Genomic DNA, 21,251 nt, shown 5'->3' on the forward strand with positions numbered 1-21,251 from the left:
ACACAAAGAAGAACAAGATAAGATAAGAAAAAAAAAACAAGAAAAGAACAAGATCAAAAAGAGGAGGAGGAGGAGGAAAAGAAGGAAAGGAGGCGGAGGAGGAGGAGGACGAGGAGGAACAGGTACATTAATCACACTAGCGAGTACTCACCATCCAACATTTCAGACGAGGGTGTGCTAAGTGGGGCTGCCTGGGCTTTCGCGATGTCGGCAACGTCTGAAGGCGGTGGGGTGTCTCGGGCGAAGGATTCCGGTTCAAACTGGGTCTCGGAGGTCACCGTGGACGCCTGGGAGATCTGGGAGGCGCGTGACCCTCGGCGGTGGATGCGAGGAGGCACTACCGGTGACTCAGCGCCTTCTGCCATCTCTGCGTCAGCTGGGTAATGGGAAAGACAAGAGAGGAATTGAGTTTAGTCATGATGTTTGGTGTGATTCTCCGGTGGTGTTCCAGTGTGATGCTTCTCGAGTGCTTGTGGTGGTACTCAAGTGAGGTGACGAGTTGTTCGTGTATTAATTGCTGCAAGCAGTGTGACAATTGGTGCTATTTTCTGTAAATCTAGACTCCACAGGGTGAGGTCAATGGTAAGTACACAAATAAACTTGAAACATTTAAATACTCATTGTTTCGAGATTACATCCAAAATTTGCACTACATAGACCACATAATGATGCTAATAGGGGAAGCTGTAGCAATCAAAGTTTCTTGAGAGCCCGAGTTGTTACCCAAGCGAGTCGATGACCAGTTCTTGTCGTATCAACCCTCTGTCTACTAGTAAACGGAAGTATGACCTCAGTCACTTCATTTCAATAACTTATGAAAATTTTACAGAGCGAAATTAAAAGTACAGACACTAAAGGTTTTAAGTAATGGATAAGACATTGTATTTCGAAAGCATACCAGTAACATACACTATTTCACTGTGCTAATATGAGGGGCTACAGTAGTCAGAGTAAAAAAATTCCTGGATACTCTTAGCACAGTGCACTTCAAAACAAGATAAGATTTCAAAGCGGTACTATGATTTGGGAGACAGAGGAAATTATACATCAAATGAATCTTATAATTAACACCAAGAAAGTAGTAATTAGAAAGCTTAGTAGTAAACAGCAAAGCCATTAGTGACCAAAGTGCCTTAACACAGAGTTCTTGGCGCGAAACACAGCAATAATCAGTAACATGTGGTCATTTTGTTGGGAGCGACGTGGCGTGTCCTGCTGGTGTGTTCTTAGAGAGAGAGAGAGAGAGAGAGAGAGAGAGAGAGAGAGAGAGAGAGAGAGAGAGAGAGAGAGAGAGAGAGAGAGAGAGAGAGAGAGAGAGAGAGAGAGAGAGAGAGAGAGAGAGAGAGAGAGAGAGAGAGATGTATGTCAAGAATTTTTTAGCGTAAAAATCAGTAAAAAAAAAAAAAGAAAAGAAAAAAGAAAGCAAGGTGCATAAAGGTTAAACAAAAAAAAAAAAAAAAATACTGAGGGGAGGGTAAGGGATGTGGGTTGAAGGGCAAAAAATAAATAACATTAACTCGCATCATAACAGGAGAGGTGGGGAGGAACACGGGGGAGGGGCGGGAACTATAATGGAATGAAACTTACAAAACACCAAAACAGCTGACCATTTGCAAAAAAGAACACGAGGAAACCGGACAGATCGAGAAAGGGGAAAAGTAGCAGACTGATGTGATAGAAGACATAAATGAGGTTTTAGAACGAAAAGATAGGAAAAGGAAAAAAAGATAAATATAAAACAAGAGGATAAGGATGAAAAGTAGGAAGCAAAACGAATACAAGGAGCAGCAGGAGGACGGGATAAGGAACAAAGAAAATACAAGGAAACATGTACCAGAAAAAGCTGGAGGAGGAAGAAGGACATGAAGCAAAGGAAAATATACAGGAAACATGATGAGGAGGAGGAGGAAGAGGAGGAGGAAGGGACACACAGCTGTTACCTTCAGTCTTGCGTCGCTTCTTCCTTCGGGCGGGCGTTGGGCTCCACCCTAAAGACAAAGTAAGAGCGTCACCCTCGAACCTTTGCCCTGAGCTGTCTCCAGAACTTCCTATACTTGAAGCAGTCGTGATAAGACGAGTCATCTACACTTACTTCCAGCGTGTTTAATGTTGTCACAATGATGTCCTCTGGTGTACCAACCGTAAAGCACAAAAGCAGATATTTATGATTCTCAGTAGGTCAGAGGTCTTAGGATCGACAAAATGCTAAATACAGAAGAGATAAGAGTGGTATTGACTACTGACCGTGATATACTATACGGTTGACCTTTGTGTGAGGGTCGTGATCAAAGACGTGAGAATAGTGCGTCTGTGAAGTGATTAACAGGACATCAGGGCATTCATCATTACGTTTGCTATTGTTACCACTCATGCAATAATGAGTCACTAGTAACCGTAAAGTAGTCCATAATTTGTGTGATCTACTTTTTTTTCGGTCTAAAGGAAAAAAAATGGGAAGGACTCAAAGAAAATATAGACATTTCGAAGACCTAGTAAAATGTAAAAAAAAAAAAAAAAATAAGACAAATCATCCTAAAAGCAAATAAACAAACAAGAGAAACTAATAGCTAAGATAAAAGTAACAAGAGATATCTATGGAATTCTTACTGAAAAAAAAAAAAAAAAAATGGTAAAACGAGCATGACTACAGAAATGTATCTACTAAACATATCTGAAAAATAACATTAATAACAGTCGACTGAAAAGACATTCCCAAGTAATCTAAAATATTGCTTTCTGATAATAAAACTGGAGGGAGAGATTTGAATTAACTGAAGATGATGCTTCCAAAGTTCCAAGGGAGAAGGAAGAGTGAGGCTGAGGGAAAATATGCAAGACAGAATGAATTGTGAGAGAAAAAGAATGGTAAAGTTTAGGAACATGCTAGTTGGGAGAGAAGATGAACTAAATGAAGAGGGTGAAAGAGAAGAGGATGGAAGAAGATCGATAGATGACAAGGGAAGAAGGACGATAAATGTTGACTGAAAAAAGGATGAGGATAAATCTCGGAAGGTTCAAGGAAACAAAAGAAAAGTATAACATGGAAAGGCGAAAGGACAGAAGATGAAGGATAGAGGATGATAAAGAAAAGAGGAATGAATGAAGAAGAGCCTGGTTGGATGAAGTCATTAGTTATTACGTACCCAGGGCTGCTGACGATTCTGAAGTGATGGAGGAGCGCGACCCTGGGCGGCGGGACCTTGGGGGTGGGGTGGGTGCCAGCTCACACCCACCTTCCACTTCTGAGGCACGAGAAAGATAATCGTAAAAGGGATGATAGGATCAGCAATGGAGATGGAAGAGCAGAGAATAAAACATGCACGAAAGGATGGAGAGAGGTAAGGGAAGAAAGAAAAGGGAGAAAGGGTAATGAAGAGAGGAAGGCATAAAAAAATACATACATATAGAATAGAAGTTAATTTAGTGAAATGACACAAATATGCATACACACATTCATACATATTCACCACCGCATACAGTCACCAAGCAAGAAGACAACAGGAGGCTACATACGCAGAAAATGACTCAACCCTTCTTGTCTTTTCAGAGCTCACAAATATTTAGTTTGAGAAATGGGAGTCAGGAAGCTGGGAGTCTGACAAGCCAAATGCAGTCTAGACTCTAGAGGAAACTGTTTGTGGATTGTTTGTCCCTAGGGAAGAAAGGGAACTCTGCCCCTTTGCCTCTAATACACAAAAAGACCATAATGGAGGGGGAGATGTTTTAGAGAGGTGGATAGGTTTGTTGAACATGTGGGCAGCAGTGACGCGGAGTCTATAGCCTGTATTCTGAAATGCTTTGTTGTCTCACCATAACGATTTTCAGTTAGATACGATAAACATGGCTCTCGAGTGTTTTTCTTGTTAATAATGAAAACAGCTTGTTAATCTAACAGTAAAGGCATAAAAAAAAAGTTCTTAAAAACATGTCTAACTTCAGCTAAAGCTCTTTGAGTGTAGCGCGGTGTAGATGTGTTAAGAATAGTCCTAGGCGAGGTGAACAGTAGATTGTGGCATATTCTTACCTAGGGCAGACAGTTCTGACACTGTAGACGCCCTAGATCCCGATCGACGACTTCGTGGTGGCGGTGTGGGTGCCAACTCACAGCCACCTTCTGCCCCCAACACGTGGTAGGGCGGTGCGTCACCTAAAGGGAGGGGAGAGGCACCAACAAAGAGACGAAAAATAATTATTTAGTGAGGAAACACGTACTCGATCAAACATGAAGCAATGATAATGAATGATGATTGAGAAAGGTTGTCGTAATATTTATAAAGGCAAGTAGTGATAAAACTAAACTACATAAATAAAATTAACAAAAGGAAACCAAAGGAAAGCTGAATAGCTACATAATTTAATCTGGAAATGTGGGGGATAGAGTTTAACCATTGAGAATATAATTTCCAATTATTATAACATCATAACATAATATTTTCTCTCCTTAATAGACCCTATATATTATCCTACAAATTATGTACATGGGTCGAATAGAGATTATATTGAGAAATAAATGGCGATAAAGGTAGTGATAGTGATAAATAAAAGATGTTGTTTACCATAATGACCCCAAGAATGATAGGAAATGCTGCGATCTGTTCCTGGCGATATCAAGAACCACGAGGTCACTCTGAATAGTACAATTCATTACTGGCTTAGAAAAATACAGTTGGGGATTGATTCATATATAAGAAAAGAGAAGTTAAGAAAGGAGTGATCAAAAAGGCAATGGTGGTCATGATAATACTGGAGGTATACTGTAGCAGGCAACAGAGCTAATGAACATCATAAGGAGGCACTGAGAAAGGAAGACACATGCAAGGCATACCAAGAAGAGAGGAGTCAGTGCCCGTGGAAGCTCTGGATCCCGAGCGATAACTCCTTGGGGGTGGGGTGGGGACCATTTCTCCTTCCTCCCCTAGTGTGATGCGGGGAGGGGCACCTACTTCCCTGCCTGTAGGAGGGAGAGGGGGATGGAAGGGCTCATGCAGGAGTCATCTTGGGAGGCTGACACGGTGACACATGCGTAGAAACGTAGTAGTACTACATACTCACATACGCACACGTCCATTCCTGTCATGCTGAGGTACTGTTGTCGTTCACTTCACAATGTTATTTTTGGCTCATTCTCGTCAATTGTATTCATATCATTTACATTTGACAAAGTATGATTTAAAAGTAACATTTAGTGGGTAATAAGATGGGATATTTGGGAATTCAATATGTCTGACACACACACACACACACACACACACACACGAGAATGAGTGAAATACAAAATTATATCAAGGGAAAATAACAAAATCATCCTGTTAAAGTAAGGATGGAGGAATGAGAACAAAAAAAAAAAAAAAAAAAAAACCAAGGCAAGAGGAGAAGAATGAGAAGGGTGAGGGTTTAGAAATGCATCATGACATCTATGCTCCCCTGCAGTGTCACATACCCAGCAGGGGGACCTCAGGGGCAGTGGAAGGGCGAGACTCTGTGGGGCGGGACCTGGGGGGCGGGGCAGGGGGTAAGCCATGATCCAAGTCCCCTCCTGCTGGTGGGAGAGGTGGAGGCCCCTTGACTGTCCCCCATAATAGAGAGAGAGAGAGAGAGAGAGAGAGAGAGAGAGAATTAATTTGTGTATATATTGAAGTCAAATCCATGTAATGAAAAGGACATATGTATGTATTGTTCATGATGATAATAAAAATATTACTCATCCACCAAATTATTAGGAAAACACGTCCTATTCTTTAATAACTAATTTGCCTCAAATTTTCTGTACTATCATATTACACTGCAGTTGTAGTAAAAACTCAACATGAATTCTGCAAAAGACTGAGTTCAACATACTAACAGAGCACCTAAAATTGCATACACGCCATTGAATTACAAAAAGCTAAACAGCATTACAGACAAAGCCGACATGAGGTTAAGCAAGCTTATGTTTCTCACATTTACTTTGATGTTAAACCTAAACACGAACGGCATCATGACAAAGGCAAAAGCTGCACGACAACACTACCTTCTGTGAGCCAGACAAGCCAGTAAAGCACAACGAGGACATTTACATATACCAATTAACAGTTTTGTTCTGCAGCACATTGAACACAAACTACTGAGGCATAGCAGCAGATGAAGCTTAGCAGGTGATGAGAGTGTTTGACAAGTACTGTAGAAGCCATGGCCGGATCCTCACACATTTGCGAGACACTGGAATGTGATAACACTTCGCAACAATATATATTGTACATGTATAAAGGAAATAAAGTGTATCAAGAATGCACATGACCAAACCACTTTATTCTCACCTCTATAGATTTATTTTGGGACAAATCTACAATGGTATGAGTGAAGTGGTTTGACTATGTGTAGAGAAAAAATGAGGAATAGATGACAAGGGAAATGCTGGAGATAGATCCACCAGGTCTGAGGAAGACAAACTATAAAGTTTCTAGATACACTGAAGGAACACATGCAAATGGTCTGTGCAATAAAAGACAAGCTAAGGTAAAGATATGTTGGAGATGCACTGTGGCAACCCCCTAATTGAAGCTGAGAGAAAATGAAGGGGGGTGTGGAATGGAAAATCTTCATGCATGCGGATGACAGCTTGATATAGGGAAGGGCAATCATCACAGGCACTAACTTCTCCATGAGGGGAACAAGGACCTGTCTCCTGAGGTCCTGGCTCCCAGCATAGATGAGATGCATGCTGAGGTATCTGGTTATGGCCACAAGGACCATCCTGAGTACTCTTGTGTCATCACTTGTGTAGCCTCTGTTATATCACTCAGACATATGTTAATATAAACTCTCCACATGGTATTATTGCATAAACACATAACACAGACAACAACAAAGACACCAGCACAGAAATTACAAAACCTTTGAAGTAATTATACTATCATGTACTCTGATATTATCAGAATACATAGTTAGGACAAAAATGAAGAATGGTCAAACTACATACCTGGGGCGGGCGAGGGTTGCTCGGCAGGTGAGCGAGGTGAGCTCCTGCGAGGAGAGCGAGGAGGGGCCTTCGGAAGCTCCATACTTTCAAAGGAGCCTCCGAGGTCCATGGACTCCCCAGCAGAGCTACCTAGGTCAAGGGACCCTCCCGCAGGTCCTGCCAGGTATTCTGCTGTTTTAAGGAGATGCTCATCCTCGTAGGAGCTACCTCGTTCCACAGGCAAACCATCTGAGCCTGTGATTTCAATGGATACTTCCCTTCCCAGAGAATCACTCTGAGATGGTTCGTCAGCAATGCCCCACTGGAAGGTGTCCGGCTTATTTCGTATAATTTCGGAGTCGAAAGACGGGCCACGGTCCAGTGAGGATTGCACATCATACGCTGCTCCTTTCTCAAATGAGGAGCCAATCTCGAAGGACTGTCCTCTTTCAACTGAGGACTCTAAATCAAAAGACTGTCCTCTATCCACTGAGGACTCAATATCAAAGGACTGTCCTCTCTCCACTGAAGACTCAATATCAAAGGATCTTCCTCTCTCATCTGAGGAAGTTTCAAAAGACCTTGCTCTTTCTTCTGATGATGCAGCCTCCAGGAAAGGTCCTCGACGGGCTTCACTTTCAAATGTAGGTTGTTTTCTAACAGAGACAGGCTGCTCTTGATCCTCTGAGCTGGCCAAAGAAGGTGGGTGCTCATCTGAGATGCCATGACTGAGAAATCTTGCTCGGCTGGTCATAGGACCCTCACCAGCATCAAAGGAACCCATGGCAGAGCTCTCACCAGAACCACCCATATCAAAAGAGTAGCTCTCACCTGAGCCTGAAAGGGTTGATAATCTAAGTTTAATATTGTTCATGTATTAACACAGAAACTGATATCCACATCTGCTACAGATATATTTCAACAACACACCTTATCATGATATATTAAATAGATGAATTTATTTTCTTAAGCATCATTATATATATTCGGAAAATAACATAACATTCTTACTGTACCTTGGAGGAGTGTGATGCTTTCCTTTTGCACTGAGGAGCTGGCAGCAGCTAATGATTTGAAGGTCTCAGATTCAAATGACCTGTAAGGAGATGATGTGTGTCAAAAAAAGACATCATAACAGAAACAAGGTACTGCCTCCAGGTTCACGACTAAATCAGCAGATCTCTAAACAACACAAGCATAACTAAACCTTCACTTTTGTTTAACCATACAACAATAAACTCTAATCTAAATAATAATAAATTACAATACAGTCAAGTTATCTTTCCTACCCACTAAACACTATTATACCTATTAGTATAGTTCCAGATTAATCTTATATCACTAAGCTTACTATTGATCTACATAATATTTATACACAACAAAATAAAGTTAACTAATTTATCCAAACACTCTCCACTATCACTACAACTAACATACAATGCAAAAGGTTACTATACCCCTCAGTGCTCTTGGCTTCTTCAATGAGGACTTGCTGAGACTCTCCACCAGCCTCAGAGATTCCATATGCATTCTCAGCCTTGATGCGGAAGCGGTACTCCGACCCCACGATGAGGTCTGTGAGCTGCATCCAGGTGATCCGAGAAGAGGCAGCCTTCAGCCACACATCCCACCCCACCTGGGGACGTGACAAGGAGGTAGTGAAAGAGAAACCTACATAGTCTGGTTCGCTGACTATTTCTCTTAAGCTATTGTGATTTTAAACTAACTTTGCAATCAATTAACTTTAAATTTCTGTTTTTGGTGTGAGTAATATTTCAAGATTTAACTTATAGGAATAGTATACAATAATCTTTTCATGAAGAATGTTGGTAATGTAATCAGTTTTATTTATTGTTTACTTATGTTATTGTAATTTTCAGGTAATGTTAGAATTACTCAGCTTTGCTTATCTATTTAAGAAGAGGAACATTCCTAGATTTAACTTGAATAACTTAAGACTTATTAGTCTTTTTCTATTTCTGCAAAGCAGAGTACCTGATCTGAAGTACAAAGCATTTTGAAATAAACATTCCCAGTTTAAAATGTATAAAGATCAATATTTTTTTCTCTTTCCTTCTTTAGAACCAGACTCACTCTGAAGTACTCCACAATGTAGTTTGAGATTCTGCAGCCGCCATCATCGCGTGGCGGGTCCCAGCGCAGGGTGAGGGCCGTGCCAGACACATCAGTGATTGTTGGGGCACTTGGGGGATCTGGTCGATCTGGGGAGAAGAGACAGTTATTTGATTTATATAGTCTTTACCTATGAACTTGTAGATGAAAGTTTGTGTTCATTCTTAAGTCACACAGCAAAGGAAATACAGTATCAGGATGGGACGATGAACCATACTCTGAAACGCTTTGCTCTCATATCATGGCTGTTTCCAAGGTTCACAGAGGAATTTAGCTGGGTTCTTAATATATATGTCTGGTTAGTAGTAATGTAGGAATATTGTCTTGCCTATCATTAGAACACCCTTTAAAACCTGTATCACTTAAACTAGCAGCTTTTGAATGTACAGTATAGTTGTAGGCAGAAGTATTTTGAATTATGGTCCAATACTATTACCACCATCACTGTCTCTGCTCACCTGTGACTGTAACAAAGAAAGAGGCATCATCTTTGCCTTGCTGGTTGGATAGTTTGAGAGTGTAGAGGCCCTTGTCTGTCCTGCTGGCACCTGCAATCTTCAGGGTTACATACTTGTCTGATACATCCACAGTGTGCCTCTCATCACCCTCAATCTGTAGCACAAAGGAAGGACTTATTTCTAGTGTAAGTGGGATTGTTTTTTTATTAAGTCTTTTACTAGTAAAGTCGTGCTTTAATATTGACAGCACTGGAAAAATATTCTTAAATGAATACTGAAGTACAAACAGGAAGCTTCTTTACTGTTTTCTTGATTACATAAATAATCAATGGATCATAATACAAAAAATTAAGTGTTTAAAAAGTTGCAAGTGATTAAGATAAAAACGTCTAGCAGTGAAAGAGTTAAAGGTATAAATAAAGGACATGAAAAAAGAATTTCCCAAACTTAACAAGACTGATGCCAAGCAAGAATCACTACGTCATGCACCAACACATTAGGCACCTGTTTGCCATTGTGGGTCCAGGAAGCATGTGGCTGAGGTCGTCCTGTGTATGGCACACGAAGTCGGATAAGTTCGTCTGTGTCGAAGATAAGTCCTTGTTCGTACTGGGCTGGAAGTTTGATCTTGGGTGGGGCTGCAAAATGAGGAGACTTGTTATTACAATATGAAGTGATGAGACAGAGAAATGCACTCACTGTACATCATTACAGTTAAATGAAGAGGTAAGTTACTGTAGTGTGTGATGGAAAGTTATAGATTTGCAGTCATTTCTTAACATTACATCTAAACAAGGATACAGGTTACAAATAGTGTGAGATAGTGGGATGGAATATCACAATATTGTGAATATAAACTTGTCAGTAAACTTGTCAGGTTTCCTGACAAGTGTGAGTCAGACAGATAAAGGCAGTCACCACATACTACTACACCTCAAAATAATTCTTAGAACATTATACATTCATCACAAAGAAGCAAAAATGATTGAGCCTCCTGAAATGTAAAGAAAGACTGGAAGTCTGAATAGGTTATCATTCTCAGTTCCAAATGTAATAATAATGACACCTGCAGGACACCACCACTGTGACATAAAAATGGAGTAGCATATTGTATATCTCATACTGAATAATATGTGAAGTAAAAATTAATGTTTGTGATATTGTGCTACGTATATTGAAATCTTTGGCCAATAAGCCATTTTTCTATGTGTCTTTCAATACCTTTGGCTTGAAAGTTTAAATGGTTTGGTTCAGGACTGACTAGTATACATGTTGAAAACCCTGCACTATATCAATAATTTACAAATACTAGTGATAAATGTTTCAAATAATTAAAATGTTACCAATTTATGTATTTACAGACAGACTTACCTTGCACAGTGAAAGTGGCTTGAGAAGAGGCAGCACCCACGCGGTTTGTGGCCCTCACTCTGATGTCTCCCTCATCAGTTAACTTGGCCTCCTTCAGCACCAAGATGTAGCGGTCCCCCTCCACCAGGAACACAAAGCGGCGGGTATCGTAAACCTCAAAGCCGTCCTTAAACCATGTGATGTCTGGCCGCGGAGTCCCAATGATGTCACATGAAAACTCAACCTGCGTGAGTGAGAAGAGTTACGCCATCACCAAGTAAGAAATAACTACTAAAATAAGAAGAGTATGGAAATTATCATTGTCTGGTTTCCAAAACATTAGTTTTTCAGTCCATCAGATAATTTTTTTCAACTCTTTATAACGGTTTGTGGTAATCTAGTAATCCTTAGCATTTTTACGTGTTGTTATAGTCTCTAAGTGATGAAATGTGGCTTTATGTTCCCCGAGAGTTTTAAAGGTTCCTATACATAAAATCAGCTTTTAGTAATCCTAATTATTCGCAATTATAAAGAACGAAAATTTTATAGCTTGATACGCTAATACTAATAATATCCTCAGTAAATACCACGAAAATATTTGGTTCATAAACTTGTATGCTGTGCAAATATAAAAATCCCACTTTCCAAATACAAAAATAAACGATCCTGTTATAAATCGATTTTCTATTTTTTTTCTTTTTCTCCACTCCCATCTACGCAGATACCACGTAGATAAGTGCAACGTTATGTAGGTCGAGTCGCACCTTCTGGCCCTCCACGGCAACAGCATCGCGGAGTTCCCTGAGGAAGTGTGGCTCCGTGGCCTCCTGGTCCGTGGAGACGCTGACTGGTTCGGAGGGCGGCGATGGATCAGAGGACCCCACGGCGTTCTCAGCTGTCACTCTGTAAAGGTCCGGGAGTGTAGACTGTTGTAAGGTGATACGGAATAGAAGGTAATGTTGCTTGATAAGAGTGCAGAGAAAATAAAGGTACAGTATTAGAGGAAGGAAGGTGCCTCGGGGGGAAAAATAGTAAATATATTTCCGTCTGGTATCTGTGACTGATGATTGCTGAGTGACGTGTGTCAGAAGGAGGAGGAGGAAAAAAAAAGAGGTAAAAAAATATGGCAAGGAGAAATAATTTAATACTGATCGTTGTAATGCATATGGGGAAGAGGAGAAAAAGAGGAGAGAGTAAAGAAAATGTAAAGGGCTACAGGAATTTATAAAATCCTCAAAGTATTTACGAATATGAGGAGAAAGAGAAATAGGAGAAAAGGACGAGAACGAAGATGAGTAGGAAAAGAAAACAACAACGACAACAATAAGGAGAGAAGTAAGAGCAGCAGAAGAAAGGCAACCGAGTGAGTGGTGAGTACCTACCTGAAGCGGTACTCCTTGCCGCCCACCATGTTGGCCACCGCATACTCTGTGTCCCTGATCGCTACCAGGTTGACCCGCATCCACACGTTGCCCTCGCCCTCGCACCGCTCGATGATATAGCCTGCACACACACACACACACACACACACACACACACACACACACACACACACACACACACACACACACACAGGGAAGAAGTACACGTCGTTAATAAAGGTAAGACTGAGACAAGGTTTATAAATATGGTGTGAACAAAAAGTAGCGAGAATTGGGATATTTCTTATAGATTCATTCACGTTTATACTTATCTACCTACAGTACTATGAATCTCTCTCTCTCTCTCTCTCTCTCTCTCTCTCTCTCTCTCTCTCTCTCTCTCTCTCTCTCTCTCTCAGTAACGTCAGCGACACAAACGAAACACTACCAACACACATTCATTCTGTTTTTATTTCTTCTCTTTTTTTTTCCTCACCTTCTCCTCTCCTCACACAGACACACTGACGTCAGAAACAAGAGCTATTCCAAGTCAACAGCAAGGCACAACGCAAAACCTTCCCATCACACACACACACACACACACACACACACACACACACACACACACACACACCGGTGATAGGGGAGCCTCCGTCGGTAACAGGAGCGTCCCAGCGAAGTAACAGGGCATCGTTCTCCACCTTGACATACGCCAATCTGCTGAGGACACTTCCCTCCCTGTCCACTGCTTCAGGCTGTCCCGGGGGGCTTGGCCGGTCTGTGCGAGAGACAAGAAGAGGAACACTGTACTATGAGATCTTAGGAGATTAATGTCTTGATGAATTACGAGGTTTGCATAGAAAGGAGATGAACAATGTGTTGTCAGGTTTTATAGGAGCTAAATGTTTGAAATTTTAGAGATTATTAGAGAAAACTTGTGAACAGAAGACGTTTTGTTTGAAATAACCTGATGTTTGATTTATTTATTTCTGAAGCAAAATACTAAAAATGACGTGTTCGTGGGGATTATTTCCTTGTGCCTGAACATTTAAAGTCAAGCAAAATATAATATAATTTTGTATGGGTGAAAAAGAGTAGAAATTTAAAACACCAAATACCCTAATAGATGTTATGATTATCATGCATACTTATACTATCTGTTATGGATGGAGAATAGGATCATGGAATGCTAAGAAAGCATCGAATACCTTAATGATTATTGTTTTCTGATTCTATTAATGAAGAAAACACGTTAATGACGATCCTGATACGGTTTCCTGTTGCTTTCTTAAAAAAGGCAAACACAAAACAAAATGTATGTACAAACTTTTTTAAAACTATCTTCCTCTCGCGATCAGAAGGATCGCGAAATAAGACAACCATCAGATTCATGCACATTTCTGTTGATGCTGAGTTTTGTTAAGGTTTGAGTAAAACCAGTCTTCATTTGCTATTTATTTATGTACAATTGTTATACCAAGTACGGTACAAAGAATGATAGCGTGGAACAGAATAGCCACCTTGCCAGGCGGCCATCAACAGGCAGGGTTCAGAAGAGATTAAGCTGAAATATGAAGGTTGGACAAAACCGTGACGCGACTGGGGAAGCAGAACGTATGCAGGAAACGAAGAACCTCCACAACAGAGGACTGGATCGCAGGAGGAGGCGAGAGCAGCATACCAAGCACGAAAACGTGGAAGTCGCAAGGTATTAAACGATACAAGATAAGGAGCCGCCACACTACAAGGCGCTAACGAAGAGATAGACCGCAAGGAGGCAATAGAGAAAAGACGCCACGAAGCAGATATTGGATGAAGTAGGGTGAAGTGGGTAAGCCACGCAGTTATATCACAGCCTCTACACATGTTTTTCATTATCCAGTCTTCTCCTAAGAGACTCAATCGCGACGCTGCTACCGAATATATCAACTACTGTTACGGAAACCAGCAAAATATTTCATAAGACATTACTCTGAATCAAATTAAAATTATAGATCTTCCTTTTGTTCAATTTAAAAGAAGAAGATAATTAAAGTCCTCGCTGATTGATAGATTATAATGACCTTGTCACCACAGTTGGTTGCCAATAGTAAGATTTATCAAAACGTTACCGCATATGATACCAACTGAAAAGCTTAGTAATCCACTGTTTTCTCCCAATGTTACTACTTCCTCTATCTTTCCAAACCAAACCACTACTGGCTACTAAGAGGTGACGGTCTCTGCATGATGCCTAACTGACGCGACAACAACCCTTGTTCTTCCGGCGGAACTTCAGTTTTCTCTTCCGTTTTCCCTTCGCTGGCGCGTCCTTGACTGATGACTGAGTGGTCGCGGGGCTGCAGGACGAGGACTGACGTTGGGGGCGCTCTGTGGGGCGTAACGCCAGAAAATACGTTTATATAAACCAACAAAAGCACATCAGACATCCTGGGGGGCTTGAAGTAGCAAGAGGGATCTACTCGTGAAGATGTGAACAAAAGATCCTTAGAGTTAGTAATCAGGATAGTAACAAGAAGTAACGGGTTCAGATTTCATATCATTATATTTACATGGGTGATAAGGAGGCAACATCATCAAACAGAGCTCAAAAGGGAACAAATCAAGAAATACAAGAATAAGAATGAAAATGTAAGAGTAAACGTGTATATAAAAAGCATGACGTTGTTAGGCAAACGGAAAGAAAGTCTGTTTAAGAATCTTGAACTTAAATAAAGTTAAAAAGAAAAGAAAAGAAATATAAAAAACAAGGATAAGTACGAAGCAGATGCACAAACATGCTGTGTATAAATAGAATGTTGACACAGAAGAGAGAGAGAGAGAGAGAGAGAGAGAGAGAGAGAGAGAGAGAGAGAGAGAGAGAGAGAGAGAGAGAGAGAGAAACATGTAAGCATTCCAACTAACGAAGCGAGACAGTGTGTGTGTGTGTGTGTGTGTGTGTGTGTGTGTGTGTGTGTGTGTGTGTGTGTGTGTGTGTGTGTGTTTACGGCACTGACAAGTTCCTCTATCATCCCTGTTTTTTTTTTTTTTAGCGAGAAGAGCAAAGAGCAAGGGGAAGAATTAAAGAAGGAAGGGACAGTGGAGAGGATGGGATGGCTTGGGTGGGGAGGGCGGGGAGAAGACAGGAGAAAGAAAGAGGATGAGAGGAAGGAAGTTAGTGAGAACCTTGAACGTGTCCTTAACCTTCATAATTTTTTTCTCTTCTCTTACTCTTCATGTCCTCCTAACCCCATTCCCTTTTCCACTTTTATCCCTTCCTTACATTCCTCTTCTCAATCGACTTTTTATGTTCCTTTTAAATTTCGTCTTCACGCCTTTCCGTTAGTGACTCCCTTCTCTTCTCTACTCCAGTATCTCCAAGTGGCATTTACTGGTATTACTTTCTCCAATTCTGATGTAAATAACAACGTACAGGAGAAAAGAGAACAAAACATTTAATTTCTTCAGTACCAGGACGCGTTTTCATATTCATTCTGGTTACTATTTTGGCGATTTCATACAGCTTCAGAAACATATGTTGGGGTTAGAATAGTAAAGATTCTGACCACTAATATTTTGACCTCCATAGACCCTTCCTGATGCAAATAAAATCTTCTAATCATACCCAAAAGTCAAGGTAAAAATGCGTGTCAGTATCGAACGGTTAAGAATAACAAAAATCGAGCTTCACTGACTTCGTGGAAGGAAACTCGAGATCATTAACAGAGAAGATCAGAGAAGATAAAAAGTGACCTTTCTTAACGCCAATGGCAGCTTGAGTGCTTCGCTGACATGAACTGAGACCTCGGATACACTCGAAGCATATAATTAAAGTGGATGAATGACAAATAACGGGTGATTGAACAGCTACTTCATTATCCCACTTCCTATTAGATGCTCCTTTGATCCGTCCCTATCAACAAAATCCGAAGGTTGAATCAAGAACTCTCACACACAAATTCACGCACAAATAAACAGAACGTGTGAATAAGTAACATCAAACAGCAAACAAAGGAGCACACACATTACCTTATGACGTATATAAACACCTTTCAGATGCTTCTTTGATCCATACATGGACAACTTTCACTTTTTTATTTCCATAGTAAATTACTGAAGGAGGGGGAGAAGGACAGAGGGAGAGAGGGACAGAGCAGTAAGTGGCGGGCTGGGAGAGCATCAATCTTCAATCTTTCATTCGTTTCACCTTCCCTCACACAAACTACTAAAGGAGGAAGAGAGAGAGAGAGAGAGAGAGAGAGAGAGAGAGAGAGAGAGAGAGAGAGAGAGAGAAGGCAGCAGGTAGTAGGCTGAGAGGGCATCAATCTTCAACTTTCATTTGTTTCCCTTCCTTCACACAAACTACTGAAGGGGGAAGAGTCGAAGAGAGGGAAAGAAGGAGAGGGAGAAAGACATAGAAGGAAAGGGAGAGAGAAAAGCAGAGGAAGAGACAAGGCAGCAGGTGGTGGTCTGGGAGGGCATCAATCTTCAACCTTTCATTTGTTTCTCTTCCCTCACACAAACTACTGAAGGAGGAGGAGTGGGAGACAGGGAGGGCAGGAATGGGAGAGAGAGAAGCAGAGGGAGGGGCAAGGCAGCAGGTGGTGGGCTGGGAGGGCATCAATCTTCAACCTTTCATTTGTTTCCCTTCCCTCACACAAACTACTGAAGAAGGAAGTGGGAGAGAGGGTGGGCAAGAAGGGGAGATGGAGAAGCAAAAGGGAGGGACAGGACAGCAGGTGGCATGCTGGGAGGGCTGATGGGTTGAGGGCTTCCCGGGGCCAGCGGTGCCAAGGTCGGCCTGGCACTATGCTACAACGTTTAAATACAGAGCCGCGCGATTGCTCAGGGATAAAGATAACTCTAATAGAGATAAATAACAATGGGTAACCAACACCTTCAGATATCTCTCTCTCTCTCTCTCTCTCTCTCTCTCTCTCTCTCTCTCTCTCTCATCTCACATTTAGCAGGTTCTTGCTAATATTAAAATTGCACCTGCTAATAATTATTCAAGGCTGTTTTCACTTCGTGTTTTTCCTTCATTTCTTATTTCGAGTTAACCCTCCTCATTTTTCAGTGTCAGAGAGAGAGAGAGAGAGAGAGAGAGAGAGAGACTTCCGCGTGACAGTAGGTCAGTGTGTTGTTTTTCCTAGTGTGTAGTAGTAGTAGTAGTAGTAGTAGTAGTAGTAGTAGTAGTAGTAGTAGTAGTAGTAGTAATTGATATATACAGTCTCCGTGTGGTCCCGTCTGTCTGTTTTATATCTATGTTGTCTTTCCTTTAGTTGATGTGCTCTCCTCGTGGCCTCTATCGTATATTCTAGATGCGAGAGAGAGAGAGAGAGAGAGAGAGAGAGAGAGAGAGAGAGAGAGAGAGAGAGAGAGAGAGAGAGAGAGAGAGAGATGATGATTATGATGATGATGAAAGAAATAGTCGAGGACACACACACACACACACACACACACACACACACACACACACACACACACACACACACACACAGTATATATGGAATGAAAGAAAAAGGAGTGAAAAAAAGAAGCCTAAATCAAATGAGACAGCAATAAGGAAACAGCAAGGCAGCCAAGAATACAATCAAAACCCTTAGTGAAAACAAAGTAGCATCGTAGTCTGACGTCCAACACTCTATGTATCAAAATATAGATGCTTTGAATGACAATAAAGGGGATTCGAATCTAGACTAACTTGTAAACGGAAGTCTATTTTTGCACTGAGCCACCAAAGCACTGTGACGTGAGGAGCTGTGACGTTACGGAGAGAGAGAGAGAGAGAGAGAGAGAGAGAGAGAGAGAGAGAGAGAGAGAGAGTGTTCCATAAAATCAACCAGATAACACACTCGCTAGCCTCTCTCTATTTATTTTCTTTCTTTTTTATTTATGATTTTTTTCTCTTTGATCTTTGCACGTGGGTTGCAATGAAGTGCGCCAAACACACACACACACTCTCTCTCTCTCTCTCTCTCTCTCTCTCTCTGTCTTCCTTTAATTGAACAGTATATTAATTCTCCATTATCTCTTCTCCTCTTTTCTCTCCCTTCTTTCTTTCCTTCTTCCATTCCCTTTCCCTTTACTATCTCTCTCTTGTTCCTCATTCACTAACCCTCCTCATGCTTTTCCCTCCTACCCTTTCTTCTCCACCTCTTCTTCCCCCACCTGCTCCTCTTCCTCCCCTTACTCTTCCTCCTTCACCTCCTCCTCCCACCCAACTTCCAAGAAACGCTACAAAACAAACTCTCTTCTAGTCAAGGTCAAATATCTATGCATGTTACTTTTTATTCCTTTTTCAACCTTCATTTCATTATTTTTCTCGTTATACATATAAATTTATCCCTTAGTACCATGTCATTGTGCTTACTATTCTGATTCTGTACAGCTTCAGAAACTTATGTGGGGATTAAAACAGTGATGACTCTGGCCCTTAATCTTCTGACTTCCATAGACCCTTCCTAATGTTAATAAAATGGTCTAATTGTACCCAAATCTCAAGTATGTCCCAGTATTGAAGTGAGTTAACTACACTTGATAAAGGCAAGGAGGGGAATTGTGAGTATGGCGTGTATTAGATGCCACAAAATCTTGAAACACAGTCTACTGGCGAATGTTTAGAGGATCATGCATATTTTTGGAGGATTTCACGAGGAGAATGTCAGTTAATTAATCGTTTTGCATGTTCTGGTGAGCGCTAAGACCACTGACGTCAGAAGCACCACGCTGACTGCCTGCTGACGTGAGAGAAGGCGTGGTTTTGGGGCAGGAATAAGGACCATAATTTTGAAACACTTCTGCCCTACTTTCATTATTTAAAAAAAGTCTCCAATTGAAGTTTCGCAGATTTTTTATTTATCTATTTTTTTTTTTTATTATTCGAGCAATAGATTAATCAAATTTCTGAATCATAAATAGGACAACAGTCATAACCAACAAATCATCTGTGTTCCTTGAAAATAATAATAATTGTCTCGAGTTGAAGTTATACAGATTTTAAGGGTGTCTTTACGGTTCTGTTGTCATATCAATAAGGCTTCTACATTGTTAACAGGATGAAAAAACATTGAGAATCCAGTAGTTTATATATATGGCCACTGAAAAGACCGGGAGAGAGAGAGAGAGAGAGAGAGAGAGAGAGAGAGAGAGAGAGAGAGAGAGAGAGAGAGAGAGAGAGAGAGAGAAAGTGTGTGTGTGTGTGTGTGTGTGTGTGTGTGTGTGTGTGTGTGTGTGTGTGTGTGTGTGTGTGTGTGTGTGTGTGTGTGTGTGTGTGTGTGTGTGTGTGTGTGTGTGTGTGTGTGTTGCTAATATGCTTAGATGACCAAATTATTTATGGATGACAACATTACTGAAATCCTTAAACTCTGAAATAGTAGTGATATTACTCGTACACAAAAATAGCAAGCTAAAAACAACATAAATAAATATATAAATAAACAAAACATTGGATGAGATTCTTGGGTTTTGTTGACTTTCCATTTTTCTATAAAGTCAATTTGTTTATCTATTTATTCTATCCATTCACTTCTATTGATTTAGATCTCTCTTATTTCACTTGATTGTACCTTTTATCATTTTTGTAGGTGGATAAGGTGGTGAGCATGGGATCGGGCAGATGTCCACGAGTGGGTTCGAATCCTACCACGTATCGCCTTGAAACATTGTCCATTTGTCGAGTGGTTTAAAGTTTCCTACATGTCACCATGATATCCAGATTCTAAGTGGTTCTAGGTGGTTAAGATGCGCTTGGGTGGTGGTATGGGCCTTAATATGGGTACCACTATAAATAAAATTGCCTGGGCCACTAATGGATGGAAGCTGAACAGCGCTTCCTATACATACTCTTCAAGTATATTTACAGGCGCTATAGGCCTAAGCGGAAAAACAAATTCATTTATTCATGTTCTATTTTTCCTTTTTCTATGTTGCTGGTATATCTCTTTTTACATCCGCCAAACTGAGTTGTGAAGTGCGGAATAGTTACGGAGTCTTATGCTGTTAACCCCTTCAGTACTGGGACGCATTTTTACCATTAGTTTTGGGTATGATTAAACGATTTTATTTACATTAGGAAGGGTCTATGGAGGTCAGAAGATTAACAGCCAGAGTCTTCACTATTTTAATCCCCACACAAGTTTCTGAAGATACATAAAATCACCAGAATAAATATGAAAACGTGTCATGGTACTGAAGAGGTTAAGGAGGAACGAGTGGGGCGAAGAAAGAGAGGCTAAGAGAGGATCTGTTTACGAGGGAAGCAAGGGAGGGAAGTGATAAGAGGAATGTACTTTGCTGGGTGTGTGTGTGAGAGAGAGAGAGAGAGAGAGAGAGAGAGAGAGAGAGAGAGAGAGAGAGAGAGAGAGAGAGAGAGAGAGAGAGAGTTGCGTCAGAGAATGAGGCGAGATGCTAAAAGTGAACTCTCTCTCTCTCTCTCTCTCTCTCTCTCTCTCTCTCTCTCATTTTTTTGCTGTTCCCCACAAGTAGCCTGGGAGTGTCAGTCAGTTTTGGCATTTGTGTACATATAGGTCAGTCTTACCAGGTGTGTGTGTGTGTGTGTGTGTGTGTGTGTGTGTGTGTAAGCGCTCGAGCCCCTCTGATGTGTATTTGTGGAAAGAGAAAAAAAAGAAAACAAACAAGGGGAAAAAGAGAGAAACAGGTAGTTAGATCAAGTGTGTGTGTGTGTGTGTGTGTGTGTGTGTGTGTGTGTGTGTGTGTGTGTGTGTGTGTGTGTGTGTGTGTGTGTGTGTTATTGCAACATAAATCAGGCATAAACACGTCAACACATTCCACACACACACACACACACACACACACACACGGCTCAGGTAACGCAAATCAGGTGAACAAAGGATGGCACACTCAACTAAAAATACTTCAGCTGTCTGGCAAGCAAATAAACATGAAAGAATTGTGAAAAACAGGAAAAAAATATATATTGCTTACATGATCCCACTTCCTCTGCTCTCTCTCTTTATCTTTCCTCTTTACTTCCTTCTTTTATTATCTCTTTTTCTTCTCATTTCTTCTTTA

The 21,251-nt window shown here is 40.9% G+C and overlaps 1 protein-coding gene across 1 annotated transcript in view; it reads right to left on the reverse strand.

The window, feature by feature from the left end:
- Positions 1-21,251, reverse strand: part of LOC123506007 (titin homolog) — a 337,132-nt gene that overhangs the window by 303,699 nt on the left and 12,182 nt on the right. Inside the window, exons 2-17 of the mRNA XM_045257816.1 lie at positions 12,874-13,017; positions 12,261-12,381; positions 11,643-11,781; positions 10,900-11,122; positions 10,033-10,166; positions 9,529-9,682; positions 9,032-9,159; positions 8,395-8,573; positions 7,954-8,033; positions 6,959-7,774; positions 5,441-5,566; positions 4,826-4,951; positions 4,025-4,147; positions 3,144-3,242; positions 1,941-1,988; positions 152-376 (exon numbers count right to left, since the gene is read on the reverse strand). Of these exons, the coding sequence (XP_045113751.1) occupies positions 152-376; positions 1,941-1,988; positions 3,144-3,242; positions 4,025-4,147; positions 4,826-4,951; positions 5,441-5,566; positions 6,959-7,774; positions 7,954-8,033; positions 8,395-8,573; positions 9,032-9,159; positions 9,529-9,682; positions 10,033-10,166; positions 10,900-11,122; positions 11,643-11,781; positions 12,261-12,381; positions 12,874-13,017 (2,865 nt within the window). The remainder of the gene's footprint in view (positions 1-151; positions 377-1,940; positions 1,989-3,143; positions 3,243-4,024; positions 4,148-4,825; positions 4,952-5,440; positions 5,567-6,958; positions 7,775-7,953; positions 8,034-8,394; positions 8,574-9,031; positions 9,160-9,528; positions 9,683-10,032; positions 10,167-10,899; positions 11,123-11,642; positions 11,782-12,260; positions 12,382-12,873; positions 13,018-21,251) is intronic.

Source organism: Portunus trituberculatus, chromosome 19 (assembly GCF_017591435.1).
Source record: "Portunus trituberculatus isolate SZX2019 chromosome 19, ASM1759143v1, whole genome shotgun sequence".
NCBI classification, from domain to species: domain Eukaryota; kingdom Metazoa; phylum Arthropoda; class Malacostraca; order Decapoda; family Portunidae; genus Portunus; species Portunus trituberculatus.